Raw genomic sequence first — 15,672 nt, 5'->3', positions numbered from 1 at the left:
TCAAATTATAAAAAAAGAACTAATTTAAGTATATAAAGTAACCATGAGACTATTCTTACACTCTTGTCAAATCCAGCAAATAAATTAAATCCTTTGCAAATACTAATTCAGTCCTTGGAATTTTATTTGAATTGCTTATGCTGAGTCTTTTCTATGGTTAAACAGATATTCATTACATGCCACTAAGTCTGAAATGAATCATTCTGATTGTACCCTATGTATACCAACACGTTATTAGCAACCTGTTAGCAACTTTAACAAATGCGACTGCCTCAGTGAAACTCAACAACCAAATGTACATTATCATCATTAAGCTCTTAATTACTGGATGACAATAAAGCAGGAAGAAAGCTCTAATACCTAAAAACCTAATTTAGAGAAAACATTTGAAGTATAAATAATAAGTTTTACTCTAAAAATAATTAGACAATAATAAACTACAAGAAATAAGACAGTCATATCCTTTGGTCCTTAGAAATGAGCTAGGAAAGGTAAAAATGTAAAAGAAAACTATATTGGCCTGGGCGCCTCAAAAAGTAAAAAACAGTGGAAGATTTCAGACTGAGAGTAAAGACAGTCAACAACCAAATGCAGTATGTGAGCTTTCATTTTATAATTGATAAAAACTGCTATAAAAAACATCTTAGGGAAAATTGGAGAAATTGAGTCATAAACAGGATATTATTGGGTTAGCCAAAAAGTTCGTTTGGGTTTTTCTGTAAGATGTTTTTGATTGTCTTAGGTACCATTATGATGGCAATGGCTATATGAAAAGAATATCCTTATTCTTAGGAAAACTGTGTTATTTAGGGATGAACTGTCATGATACCTGCAACTTACTTTCAAATAGTATAGAGAAAAAAAGTATGTATATAAATATATACACATATAGAGATAAAATCCCAAATGGCAAAATGTTAAAAACTGCTGAATCTAGGTGAAGGGCATATGTAATTAAATATATATTTTTTTTAATTTTTATTTATTTATTTATTTATTTATTTATTTATTTATGGCTGTGTTGGGTCTTCGTTTCTGTGCGAGGGCTTTCTCTAGTTGCGGCAAGCGGGGGCCACTCCTCATCGCGGTGCGCGGACCTCTCACTATCGCGGCCTCTCTTGTTGCGGAGCACAGGCTCCAGACGCGCAGGCTCAGTAATTGTGGCTCACGGGCCCAGCCGCTCCGCGGCATGTGGGATCTTCCCGGACCGGGGCATGAACCCTTGTCCCCTGCATTGGCAGGCAGACTCTCAACCACTGCGCCACCGGGGAAGCCCCAAATATTTTACATAATATAAAAAATTGGGAAATTATTGTATAATATATTTAAGACCTACGAAAAGGTATGAAGAATATAAAAATATTCATTAACTCACCACCCAGTTTAATAAATAAAACACTAGGAAGAGGGAGTTGAACACATCTCTTCTTCCTACCTCCCTTCCCAACACAGATAACCACTATCTTGAATACAGTGCTAAAAAATGAGTACTTTTCAAACTGGTCTTCTTACAAAGAAAAGGATTATAGGATCAATTTTTAAAATCTCTCAAAAGATCTGATTTTAACGTATTACTACTTAATTATATTTCTTAAATGAAACAGATCAAGATTTAAGTTATTCTTTAAAAGCTGAAAGATGTTAAATGCAATCAATATGGTACTTAGGGGAAGATATGATTATCTCAACCTCAAGGCTGAGAATATATCCCATACCCTCTGTATTTCCCTTATTCGCACTCAATGACTCTGCCTTTCATGAGTTTATCTACCTTGATATTTCTCTATCTCTAAATTATGTCCCCTTTTCTCGAACTTAAAATTTTCTCATTCTTTCTGTAGTTTATTTAAAAAATAAAAAAACCCTAGTGTTGTTTCCAAATATAAAACTGATATATTAAAGGTACCTTTTCAAACTATATTTTCACCACCCCTCTTTTTCCCCCCAAATACTAACATGTTTCTTTTTTTATAAATTTATTTATTTATTTTTAATTTAATTTTATTTATTTTTTTTACAGCAGGTTCTTATTAGTTAATCATTTTATACATATTACTGTATATATGTCAATCCCAATCTCCTAATTCATCACAACAATAAATTTATTTTATTTACATTTATTTTTGGCTGCGTTGGGTCTTCGTTGCTGCGTGCAGGCGAGCAGGGTCTACTCTTCATTGTGGTGCGCGGGCTTCTCATTGCGGTGGCTTCTCTTGTTGCCGAGCACGGGCTCTAGGTGCACGGGCTTCAGTAGTTGTGGCACATGGGCTCAGTAGTTGTGGCTCGTAGGCTCTAGAGCACAGGCTCCATAGGTGTGGCGCATGGGCTTAGTTGCTCCGCGGCATGTGGGATCTTCCTGGACCAGGGCTCGAACCCGTGTCCCCTGCATTGGCAGGCGGATTCTTTTTTTTTAAATATAAATTTATTTATTTATTTATTTTTGGCTGTGTTGGGTCTTCGTTGCTGCACGCGGGCTTTCTCTAGTTGCGGCGAGCGGGGGCTACTCTTCATTGCAGTGCACGGGCTTCTCATTGTGGTGGCTTCTCTTGTTCCGGAGCACAGGCTCTAGGCGCGCGGGCTTCAGTAGTTGTGGCATGCGGGCTCAGTAGTTGTGGCTTGTGGGCTCTAGAGCGCAGGCTCAGTAGTTGTGGCACACGGGCTTAATTGCTCCACGGCATGGGATCTTCCCGGGCCAGGGCTCAAACCTGTGTCTCTGGCATTGGCAGGCGGATTCTTGACCACTGTGCCACCAGGGAAGCCCCTAACATGTTTCTTAAATCAACATTTTATCTCTACCTATACTATATAGTGGTGATAAAAAATCTGAAATCATCTTCAGAGCTTCTTTTACTACCCTAAAATTACCTCCTTTAAGCATCATACTATGCATCTGAATCTTAAATTGGTGAATAAGTCAGTATTGTTTACTCCATCCATATATTAATACTTTGACCCTGTCTTCTAAAGCTTAAGGAGTTTTTTTTAATCCTTTCTCATATAGAAGCTCAAATTCTTTTTTTTTTTTAATTTTATAAATTTATTTATTTATTTATTTTTGGCTGCGTTGGGTCTTCATTGCTGCACGCAGGGTTTCTCTAGTTGAGTTGAGCAGGGGCTACTCTTCATTGCGGTGCGCAGGCTTCTCATTGCGGTGGCTTCTCTTGTTGCGGAGCACAGGCTCTAGGTGCACAGGCTTCAGTAGTTGTGGCATGCGGGCTCAGTAGTTGTGGCTTGTGGGCTCTAGAGCGCAGGCTCAGTAGCTGTGGCGCACTGGCTTAGCTGCTCCGCAGCATGTGGGATCTTCCCGGACCAGGGCTTGAACCCGTGTCCCCTGAATTGGCAGGCGGATTCTTAACCACTGTGTCACCAGGGAAGTCCGAGAAGCTCAAATTCTTTTCATTTCAAATGTTTTACTTATCTAGGCTCTCTCCTGGTCTATTTATATCTATTATTTATCAGATGAGAAACAATATTCCAAATAAGTACCTAGCAAATGGAGGCATACCTGCAATTTCCGTATACTTTTTTCTTTTTTAATTACTCAATCCCTTCTTTAGGTAAACTGGGTCAACTATAATGAAGACATTATTTGGTCCTCACTGCAAGCTACAGACCAGTTACAAACCCCCAGCCCCTCTTCAAAGGCTACCTCAAAGACAAACTCCAATAACATCAATCCTGAGTGCTAATTTTGACGACTGCAGACTGAAAACCAGACTTAACTAAAGAGAAGGGAAGCTCAGAATAGAATAGAATATAAATGAAGCTTCCATATGAGAGGAATGAGAAGGGCCCATTAAAATTCTCGATATAGTAAAACTGTAAACTCACAAAGGCAATGCACAATGTCCTCAGGCTTTTTGTTTTCCCAACATCTCCACGCATAACACGTGCTCAACAGCCATTGAACAGCCTTTATTGCCCTCCTATAAATATAGGATTAAAAAAAACCAACCTCAAATTCAGTAATTCATCCCCCAAAACCAAACGTGCACAGACCCACTGCAAGTGATTATCAGCCTCTCCTTGATCACCTCCAATGACAGGAAAACACACTACCCTGTGAGACAATCTACTATATTTTTAGAAAGTTCTTCATAACATGCATCCAAATCAGTCTCCCTGTAACTTCCTATACAAAATGGCCTTTGAAGTCAGACCAGCGTTTGAATCTTTGGACATTTACTGGCTCTGTGATCTTACACTACGCTACTTACTTAACCTTTCTGAACCTCAGTTTCACTTTTAAAAAAATAAAACAGGGCTGCTCTCGTGGCGCAGTGGTTAAGAATCCTCCTGCCAATGCAGGAAACACAGGTTCAAGCCCTGATGTGGGAAGATCCCACACACCGCAGAGCAACTAAGCCCATGCGCCACAACTACTGAGCCTGCGCTCTAGAGCACGCGAGCCACAACTACTGAGCCCGCGTGCCACGACTACTAAGCCCGTGTGCCTAGAGCCCGTGCTCCACAACGAGAGAAGCCACCGCAGTGAGAAGCCCACGCACTGCAATGAAGAGTAGCCCCTGCTCGCCGCAACCAGAGAAAGCCCGCACACAGCAATGAAGCCCCAACGCAGCCAAAAATAAAAAAATAAAATAAAAAATAATTAAAAAATAAAACAAAATCTTCATCACTTAAAATTACAACAAATAGGACAAATATAAAATGTCTAGCACAGTGCTACATGTTGTTATTAACAGGGTTCGGTAAACATTAATTGCCACCTTCTATCCTTATCTTCATTTCCTTCTACTACATAACCTTCCTATAATTTGAAATGATTTCTTAAATCACACTTAAGTTTACCCTTCAGGCTAAATATCCCCCAGAGTCTTCTGTCATTCCTCTTATTATATGATCTTGAGTGCCTTCTCTATTCTGGTAATCATTTTCTGGATACATTAGAATTTATCAGAGTACTACCAAGAAATGAGTACAGATTTCCAGATATTTAAGATTATCCCCCCTTTTACTTTGGATACATCACAGATACTTCACATAGATCAAGGACAAACTAGTTTTAAGGGACAGCTGCAAATAGTTTTTAACTCACACTATACTTAGAGTTAAGTAGTACATGGTTTTTCTTTTTTTTGTTTTGTTTTAATATTTATTTATTTATTCAGGCTGTACCAGGTCTTAGTTGTGGCATGCGAACTCTGAGTTGCAGCATGCATGTGGGATCTAGTTCCCGGACCAGGGATCGAACCCAGGCCCACTGCACTGGAAGCGCGGAGTCTTACCCACTGGACCACCAGCGAAGTCCCAGTTTTTCTTAAAATTAAACAATCACATCTCTTTACTTGATCTTTTTCTTAATAGAGCAGATCCAAAACACAGGAAACCCTTTAATTTCCTTATCCAAAGTTTTAAGGAACATTTGATCGCATAACAAAGATTGAAAATAACTTTGATTCAAATAACTTCTTAAAAAGTAATCTTTACTTTTTTTTGCTCATGTGGTAGAAATCCTTTGGTTTTGCCTGCCCAAAACTCCTTCCCCCTTCATCTGGCTGAACATAAAAACAAGCAAATGAACAAACAAAAACTCCTCAACCCCATATTATTCCACTAGTATTCTCAGTCACACAGTCGTAACTCCCCAACTTCAGAGGTAGTCCAGTGACTAGTTGGGGGTAGGGAGATATAAAAAATGGCTGATCAGAGGGGATAGCTATGGACTCTGAGGGAGAGACTGTTCTTCTTTATTTGCTAGCTAGCTATAAAAACGTAAGCCTAGCTTTATCACTACATAGAGGAAACAGAGCTGAAACATGGAAAGAGATAGAATCTAGTCCCTATGACATCATCTAAAACCTAAGATCCTGCCATGCCTAAAACTAATGCCACAACTTGGCATTCATAGTTATTCGGGCCAATAAATTCCCTACCCCTGCCCCCTTTTTGTTTTGTTTAAGCTCATCTGAGTTGGTGCTGTGGCTGCAACTGCAAGCTTTGAAAGTTGTATTCAATTTCACAGAGGGAAAATAAAGCACTAAATGATGTAGGATCACAGATTCTTAGATATGGAATTTTTTTTTAATTTTTATTATAGCCCATCACCAAGAACAGCACCTAGCACACGACAGGGCTCAAGTATTATTTTTTTAATGAGCTAAGAGATCACAGTGATCATCTAATCCAACCATCTCATGTGATAGGTAGCAAGTTGAGTTCCAAAGAGGTTAAGTCACAAAGCATGTTGGTAGCAGAGCCAAGACACCTGCTCTGGTTGGGCTTATGGCTCTATTAACAGCACTTTTCACTATATGTACTAACATGAAGAAATTGTCACTTGTTAAAATCAAAAGACAGTAAAACCTACTACTTTTCATTTACTTCCCAAAACTAAGCCTAAAATTCTCACTCTACTGCAGCAGCTTAGCTAAATAAGACACAGGACATTACCGTTACAGAAGCCTCAAGGCTCTGGCACTTACCTCTGAGGTGCACACCAGAGTGTAGTTACTACGCTCACTGTCACAGTCTCTAAAGTCTTCCTGTGGGACCTAAGGTAACAAAGTGACTTCATCCCATCTCCCATTCTATATTCATCCCAATAAGCCATCATAATAGTCCTATCATCTCTGTAATTCAGATCATTAAAGTTTAACAGTATATCTTAAGTTCAAACTAGGTTCTCTATATAATGCATATTCCTTTGTTTGGAAATCCTAGGATCCGTATTTTTTATCTTGGCATTTTGCCATCTTACAAGTCTATTTATTAAAAGTTGAGAAACTTAAATTTTCACCTCATCAGCAATCACTTTAACAATCTTTGATTTGCCTGTTTAGTCACTAGCAGAATAGAGTGAAAGAAAAACTTAAAAGTCTCTAAAATGCATTAGTACTCCATAAATTTTTATTGATACCAATCTCTATAAAAGCAGGCTTTTTTTTGTAAGTAAACTCCCAATTCAGTTCCTAAATCAGTTTTGCCAAGTGAAGTGCTAATATTCAGAAGTCAAGCTGCTTTCTTAAAAGTTAGCAGATACAGAAATTTACTATTAATATGATCTTGAAGATCATGCCTGTTAAATTTAAGAACACAATTTACTCCACAAGAGTAAAGTAATTGTATAATACATAGCATGAACCTCCATAATTAAGCTTTGTTCAAAATGCAGCCCAAAGAATTTGAAACACTCTGGGAGTTTTTGCTCTTCAAAGTTAGTACCAGAAGACACAAATTTGAAGAGTGTCTTACTTCTCATATCCAAACTACAAACTCATTTCTCTTTACACCTTAAAACATCATTCACAATGATCAATTCATCTTTAAATCAGGAGCATTTGTAGAAAGTTTTTCTTAAATACTCACATTCCTCTTTAAATCTAGTTATTATTAAATAACTCAAGGAAAATGAAAAGCCAAACAATGTAATTCATTGAAGTCTTACTGTACACTTTTACAAACTTCCAACTAGCATTGAAAGGATTACCTATCATTGTACCTGATCCGCATTTACTTAAACACTTTGTACAAAGGGACTGGGCTGAAGTTGAGTCAAACCCTTTTCCGTTAGATGAATTACCATATTTCTCGATGATGATGCACTAGACAGTAAACTTCTATTCAGGGCATTCCTGTCCTAGTAAAATTTTATTATGTACAGGTTTCCATAGCTGCAATGATTTCAATATAGTACCCAAAATTACATGAAGAAAAATGTTTAAAAACAGGAAAAATAATCCTTCATTAGATTTCACAGTACAATATTGGTTCTACTGTTAAATAAAGGCAATTCACCCTCTTCTAAGAAACAACAGCAATAAGATAAACAAAATTTGAATTTATAACTCAATCTGCATACATTAGTTCCTGCCTAGGTAATTTAAAAGCTGCATTACATTAATCACTGAACTACAACTTCAGGTATGGAAAACGTGAAGTTCAACTTTTACATTTTACATTGTAAGAGAACTCAGAACAGTAGTTAACTGACTTTCCCAAGGTCACATAGATTGTATGCTAGCTAAGACTCTTGACTCTCCCCAAGACCTGGTCCAGTGCTATTTCCACTGCTAGATACAATTCACTTGGGGTGTATTAATTATACATTATTTTCTTCCCAACATCCAAAATAATACTATTGGCTTAATATTTAATGTTTTCAAAAACAACTTTTGGGGGCTTCCCTGGTGGCGCAGTGGTTGAGAGTCTGCCTGCTAATGCAGGGGACACGGGTTCGCGCCCTGGCCTGGGAAGATCCCACATGCCGCGGAGCAACTAGGCCCGTGAGCCACAACTACTGAGCCTGCGCGTCTGGAGCCCATGCTCCGCAACAAGAGTGGCCGCGATAGTGAGTGGCCCCCGCTTGCCGCAACTAGAGGAAGCCCTCGCACAGAAACGAAGACCCAACGCAGCCAATAAATAAATAAATAAATAATTAAAGGTGCTAATAATTAAAAAAAAAAACAAACTTTTGTTAACTGGTTAAAGTATCTTTCCAAGACACTTAATGGAAGACATTTCATGCTACTGCACAAAAACTCGAGCAAGATTTTTGGCAAAAGAAATACACTGATCCAATGCATCTAAATATCAGTTATAACAGTTCAATATTCTAACTGTGTTTTCAATTTCCACAATGGAGTTAGCTTTGAACTGAAACTTCCTAAGAAAAAATGCACTTTCTTTATTCACACTTTCAAGTTACATTTTGAATATTCCAAATATTCAGGTACAGAAGTCGAAAGCAATATCTAGCCGTAAGAAAAGTATTTTGGGAATTCCCTGGGTCCAGTGGTTAGGACTCCGTGCTTCCACTGCAGGTGGGGGGGGGGGGGGGCACGGATTCGATCCCTGGTCAGGGAAATAAGATCTCGCATGCCGAGCAGTGCAGCCAAAAAAATAAATATTATAAATAAAAATAAAATTTCACTTAAAAAAATAAACTATTTTATTTAGAGGAAGAAGAAGCTCCTTTTTAAAATGTGTTGCAACATTATCGTATTTGTAAACTCTAACACCGGGGATTACTGACCAGAATTTTTTACATTAAAATGCAAACAAGAGCTAAAAGACTTCTAATTTGCCTCGTATTAAAGGTGAAAAACATTTTAATCTAATATTAGAATATACGTGCACTATTTCGTAAATTTCGGGTTAAGTTTGCTTTAAGAAAATAAATCACAATTAGAATGTGTTAAATGTTTAAGGAACATCCCAGTCATTAAGACAGCTTAAGCGCACCAAAAAGGGCAAAAACGTTTCCTTTGCTTTGTTTCCTTAGTTTCCATCCAGCTGAAACTGAGTTGCCACTTGCTGTGGATAAAACGATTTTCACATTCCTTCTGCCTCCATCTAAGCTTTTTGATGAGAGAAACAAGAATCCAGGAACGTGTGGTTTGATGCAGTCCTGAGTTCAGTTCTTTTTGTGGAACGAATTGAGAACACACTGCCCATGAAGAACTGAGGTGATTTTAAGATTTCGTTTTCCTTGTAAGTAGGCGTGTGCGAACACCTGCCAACGCATTTTATTTTTAACCGAAGAGCTAAACACTATACTGAGCAATCATCAGGAAACTGGGGAGCAAAGCATGCAAGCCAGGCCTGCCAAGAGTAAAAATTTTTAAATTAAACCTTCAGGAGAACTGGGCGGTGAGCCGCAGAGCATAATTTGTCACTTAGCGGCGGCTCTCCTCAGGACCCAGGCGAAGAGAGCCCTGGGCGGAACCAACGCCACCATCCTGTGATCGTGACCAGCGCGCGGATGCTGCGGGCAGGGGGCTGAAGGGAGCGGGTCGTCAGACGCCGGCCAGCCTCCCGAGGAGTGAAAACTAACAAAGGGCTAATCGTGCACCAGAGCCCCCCGGAGCGGAAGCAACGCCTCCCCGCCGCCCCCGCCCCGCGACCCTCCCCAAGTTCGGGCCAGCAGTGGACTCAATGCGGGGCCTGCGGCCAGGCCGGGACCGGATTCGCGATCGGGATGCTGGAAACAGGTAGGGCGAAGAATAAAAGCCCCAAAGAGAAGAGCCGGCGCTTCCCGACCCGGTCAGCGCAGCGAAAAGGGAAAACGAGGCGGGCGGGAGGCCCCGAGGCCGAGTCCCTGCCGCTGGGCCCTGCTTCCCGGGGAGCCGCCAGGCACGGCTGTCGGGGCGCCGCGCTTTGTTACCGGCTGTGAAAAGCTCCGGCCGCCGCCACTGCCGCCGCTATCGCCCCCGCCCCGGGGCGTCGCTTCCCGGCGGTTCTCGCCTTCCTCGGCCGAGTAGTCGATCTCCCCCTCCTCGGTCTTGAGGCGCTTGGCCTGGCTCTCGTACTCCCGATCCTCCTCGTACGTCTCCCTGGGGGAGGATGAGGAAGAGGACATGGCGGCGGCCGGAGGCACCGGCCGGCTAGCGGGTGGGGGTGGCGGCGGGGCGCGGGCCTCGGACGCCGCCGGCCAGTCCCCGTCGCGGGCAGCGCCTCTTTAGCGAAGGTCTGTGCGGCCCGGCTGTCCGCGTGGGCCGCGCGCCCAGAAGCCGGGTGGGTGCGGAGAGTGCGCGGGATAAGGAGGGAGCCCCGGGAGGAGGCTCCGGAGCGGCCGCTCCCCTTTATCACGGAGCCAACATTCAGCCTCTCCCTCCTCCTTCGTCTCCGCTCCCAGTCCCGGGGAGCAAATCTAAGGATGGGGACGCGATCGTGGCTTCCGGTCTTCCCTCCTCCCCTAATCCACTCCTCGCCGCCCAGGCCGAGCCTCCACCCCCATCTTCGCGGCCGCCGTGCAGGATCGAATCCAGCCGCAGCCCGCGGGAAGCGCCCCCCCCCAAGCCCCGGCCTCGCTCCCTATTGGCAGAGGGAAAAAGTCGACCAGGCTTCCAATTGGCTGCAAGGGCTGTTCGTCAAAAGCCGCCCAGGGTCCGGCCTCGCCCCTCTCCCTGCGCCTTCCGAACTCTCAGCTGGTTTGCTAGTCCTGACCACTCAACGCCCACCGCGCGCGGACCTGGAGCCGTTGCTATCCGACGGCCATTAGCACTGTTGGGCCAACTGGAGGTGAGGCGCGGAGTGAACCCCGGCGGACGAGGAGGCGTGTAGTGGGTCCAGGACTGAGCTGTTAACCGCCTTCCCGTTAATTTAAATGCTTTTATTACTTCTCTTCAAAAGAGAAAAATCCCTGCAGAGACATCTCGCAGCCCTGAAACTACAGGCGGTGAGGGGAGAAAAAGGATTAGAATCGTGAGAGTAGCCTTCTCCCTATGTTGTGCGCAAAATCTGATACAAGTGGATGGACTCTCTCCCCGCCCCTAAGTAGATATTCCAGAACACTCAACATTTCCTGAGGTGCAAGTGTGACGAAGACGCTCGTTTGATCGATCGGTTAGCACTCATGGGTCTTCACCCTTCTTTCCTGACAATTACGGGGGACTTGTGTCAAGTCCCAGCTCCCATTAAATGTGTTTTAAACCTTCCACATAAAGTTTCATCCTTCATGCCAACCCGTTCCTTTCTAGGCGATCTATTTATTTCACATCATTTATTCTTGAAAGATATGAAAGCCTATCAAAAGTGTTTGTCCTGGGCTTCCCTGGTGGCGCAGTGGTTGAGAATCCGCCTGCCAATGCAGGGGACACGGGTTCGAGCCCTGGTCTGGGAAGATCCCACATGCCGCGGAGCGGCTGGGCCCGTGAGCCACAATTGCTGAGCCTGCGCGTCTGGAGCCTGTGCTCCGCAACAAGAGAGGCCGCGATAGCGAGAGGCCCGCGCACCGCGATGAAGAGTGGCCCCTGCTTGCCACAACTGGAGAAAGCCCTCGCACAGAAACGAAGACCCAACACAGCCATAAATAAAAAATAAATTAAAAAAAAAAAAAAAAGTGTTTGTCCTTTGGACCACACACAGCTCGTTTCCTCTGTGGAGCCCTGAGGCCTCCGCGAGCTTCTAGTTACTGCTCTCTCTTTTTGCAACAGGGCCCTTTATACCCACCTATTAGGATGTTCTGTTTTCAAGACTAGAAGCGCTTGGAGACAGGAACTGTGCTCTTTTCATCTTTGCAAACCCAGTTCCTGTACAGTCCCGGGCGCAAGTTCCCTACTCAACAAGGCTGAACGAGTGGGCCTTGGGAAATAAAGGTCCGGTGTCAGAAGAGGAACTGGCAGATCTCACGCAACCTAACTGCCCTCTGTGACTCTAACCCTTGGAGGATTGCCTAGGATCAAGAGTCACTTAAGTGTTTCTAATGTCCTTGTCCCTCAGATGCGTCCCTAAGTGTGGCTCTTCCTTTCCTAATGGTGTGGATTTTTTCCCTCCCCCAGCCTATTCTCTCTTCTTTCCAAAGCTATTTCCTGCCCGCCAAAAAGCCATTTGTATTTATTGCTGACAGTGCTTTAACCTACGTTTGTTTTGTTACTTTTATAATTTACACTGCCTGTCGTTTCGGAATCCATTTGCAAGCTTCTTCACAACACCGTACAGCTATAATCAAATTCGTGTGCGCCTGCAGGTGTACACTGACAAAATAGAAGTAAAAAACAATTCGAATTTTATTTTTCTAAATTATGATAAAATGGAAGTAGAAGTATCAAAGAGGGAGCTGCAGAGCTGGGTGCAGATGAGGAAATGTTGGCAGATCACTGGGAACAATGAGCAGAGCTGAACGGCCTTGTACAAACTTCCCAAATATTTTGTGTGATAGTGAAAATATTTAAAATTCTCAAAGCCTGCATCCAACCTATGGATTATACCAGGTTAAAATGCAGCTGTCACACCAATCAATTGGTAGGAAACCCAGCCTTGCTGAACCTTGCTACTGTACTCAGCGTTTACTTCACTAAAAGTAGGTTAGAGTCAATATGTACTAGTATTAAACTTAATTCTTTTTTCGAACAGCTCAAATCAAATTGTTAATTTAAAAGACTAAGAAGTAAAACTCAGAAAGCATGTTTAAAACTCATCCATTAGTACATTAACTGTGAGTGACCTTTGAGCTTATTGCAGATGAATTGTTCAGTGACAGTAAGTTCTTCAATATGGAAAAGGCTAACTAGCTCATCACTAAAACATGAGAAGAGCTAAATAAGGAGGGCATAAATTATATTCTGCACGATTTAATTTAGGTGAGGTCAAGAAATTACACACTTCCCAGTTAACCAGAAATGCCTTTAAAACTCAGAAACAGCTCCTAAATGCGTGCAGATAATCACTTAGCTCAACCTGGAATCTCTTTTACACTACTGTACATACAGCCTCAGGCCTTTGGTAAATTGTCTGAATGCTTGATTGGATTGGCTGCTGTTGATTGGGGTAGGCAACAGCCATGAATTTCCATTGACCCAGCTTGAAGGGGACTTAGGGGTTATACTAGAGTGAGAGAGAGCTCCAGGGAAGGTCTAGGGAAACTGATAGTCAAGGTCCTTTATAATCTAGCCCCAAATTGCCCTTCAGTTTTAAATCTCATAGCTGACCTATGTAAAGTAATTTATAAGACATTGTGCTGGGCTATGAAGAGACTAGAAAACCATATGAGCTGGTTTCTGTCTTCTCTTTTTCTTTTTTTAAATTAATTTATTTATTTTTATTCTTGGCTGCGTTGGGTCTTGGTTGCTGCGCACGGGCTTTCTCTAGTTGCGGCAAGCGGGGCTACTTCTTAGTTGCTCCGCGGCATGAGGGATCTTCCCCGACCAAGGCTCGAACCCGTGTCCCCTGCCTTGACACGCGGATTCTTAACCACTGCACCACCAGGGAAGTCCGTGGTATGTGTCTTCTCAAAGCTTGCAATCAAGTTGAGGAAACAGGGCACACACCCAAGAGAGGCTACAAGGCACATCTAACATACATGTAATAACAGCCGCCACTTACAATGTGCCAGGCACTGCGCTAACCACTACAAGGGTCATGTCAATAAATTCTGACAAAAGCCCCCTAACAGAGGCATTATTATTGCTATGGCCGTTGTACAATTAAAGAAAGTCTAGGAGAAGTTAAGAGACCTGCCCTAGAGCCACAGTTAGTAAACTAGAGAGCCAGGACTGGCACCCAAGCATCCGATTCCAGAGCCAGTACTCTTCGTCAAGAAGAATGATGATTTAAGTATTGCATTGTTTACTGCCACGGACATACAGATCAAATTTAGAGTCATTTATCATGATCCTTATTCACTAATTCTACTAGGGCTTATACAGCTGTATCTCTGGGAAGGCATAAATAGGTTATAATTATCCGTTTCTTCGTTGGTATAATGAAATTCAATTAGCTTCCATAGGAAATTACGAATATAATACACTGTTTTCGTGTTCATTTTAAAATGTAATTTCTATAGACAAGGCCCAGAAATCAAAAGGAAATTCTCACCATTTTCTGATGGATGCATCGTTTGAACAACTAGAGATGCAAATTATAAGATATTCATACCCAAACTCAATTTCCAATATTGCTATTTCACTTAATATACAAAACTTTTGTTTCCTGCCTCACCTTCTGCAAAAATCAAATAAAACCTTCACCTTACTTGTGAGCAATATTTCCAAAGGATTGGAACCCTAGAGATGTATTTTAATTAAGACATGTTTAACGTGAAATCCAGCTTAGAACAAAGTCCATTCAGAGACGAATCAATTAGTTCCTATGAAAGTTTGTCAAATCCAGAGTATACTATTTGTGATGATACCACTTTCCTTGTTAGAGATCACCAAGAACGAGCACTATGGTGCTTTTACCCAAACTAGCCCCTTTAATTCACTCCACTTTTGGTTAGTTATGGTGAAAAGACACCAGCGTTCCAGGAGGATGCACCCTGCAGGAAGTGCCTCAAGCACTATTAGCTCACTGTGTAGTCAAGTGTAACCACAATGGTATTCTCTTTCAGATGCTGTTATCAGGCACGTCTGCTTTGGGGCTGGAGCTGCCACTGTGTTTGGCCTCTTCAAAAAAATAACAATTTGTGACAGATCTGCAAAAATAAATATATTGACCCTAGAAGGATATCTGGTATATGACCAGACAATGACAGGTAAAATTCATATTCTTGTTATCAGTTATAACCACTTACCTTTAGTCTTAGAAATAATATTTATTTTCACCTTTCTCTGTGACTCATATAAATTGGTAGTGTTTAGACATCTTTAAAAATAATTGTAATAAATAAAAAGAGTAAAATCATAGCATCTGTCCACTGTTTAGAGTAAATAGAATTTATCAAAGTAAATTCATCTTGCGTATGAAAATATAAGTAAAACAAAATTAACCGGTAGCTGCTCACATTTAACAAAAATGTATTAAGTGCTACAGATCACTCCCAATTATAAGTGATCAGTAGCATGTAATACCTTTTTGTTAAGTATGAGCTCTCAGTTCTTCTTTTCTTTTTAAATTTGAGTTAAAAAAATATCTTGGATATGGCCCACCCCACCCCATCAAGGAAGTTTCCATGGTAAGCAAGTCATTAATAACCTCATCCTTTCCTGATCGTTGATGTTGAGACCAGTATAAAAATGACAAGGAATGCTAACAATAACACATAAACTAGGGGTTTTATTTTTTATTTTTAAAATTAAAAAAAAATTTTTGGCCGTGCCATGTGGCATGTGGGACCTTATTTCCTGGACTAGGGATCGCACCCTTGCCCCCTGCAGTGGAACCTCAGAGTCTTAACCACTGGACTGCCAGGGAAGTCCCTAAACTAGGTTTTTTAGACCTCAGTTGTTTTTTTTCCCCACAATTATTATTATTATTTTTAACATCTTTATTGGA

General features: G+C 41.8%; 1 protein-coding gene across 3 annotated transcripts in view; it reads right to left on the bottom strand.

The window, feature by feature from the left end:
• The window catches only part of HNRNPLL (heterogeneous nuclear ribonucleoprotein L like), a 38,397-nt gene extending 27,790 nt beyond the window's left edge, over positions 1 to 10,607 (bottom strand). The window contains exon 1 of one of the 3 annotated variants that reach the window (XM_057558214.1): positions 10,124 to 10,607. In XM_057558214.1, the coding sequence (XP_057414197.1) occupies positions 10,124 to 10,318 (195 nt within the window). In that variant the 5' untranslated portion in view covers positions 10,319 to 10,607. The remainder of the gene's footprint in view (positions 1 to 10,123) is intronic. The other 2 variants (XM_007167139.3, XM_057558215.1) reach the window with 2 other exon arrangements.
• Positions 10,608 to 15,672: the final 5,065 nt, after the last annotated feature.

Source organism: Balaenoptera acutorostrata, chromosome 12, assembly GCF_949987535.1.
Source record: "Balaenoptera acutorostrata chromosome 12, mBalAcu1.1, whole genome shotgun sequence".
In the NCBI taxonomy this organism is placed as follows: domain Eukaryota; kingdom Metazoa; phylum Chordata; class Mammalia; order Artiodactyla; family Balaenopteridae; genus Balaenoptera; species Balaenoptera acutorostrata.
Note: the sequence above shows the minus strand (reverse complement) of the source record. Positions and strands in the feature narration are given on the sequence as shown.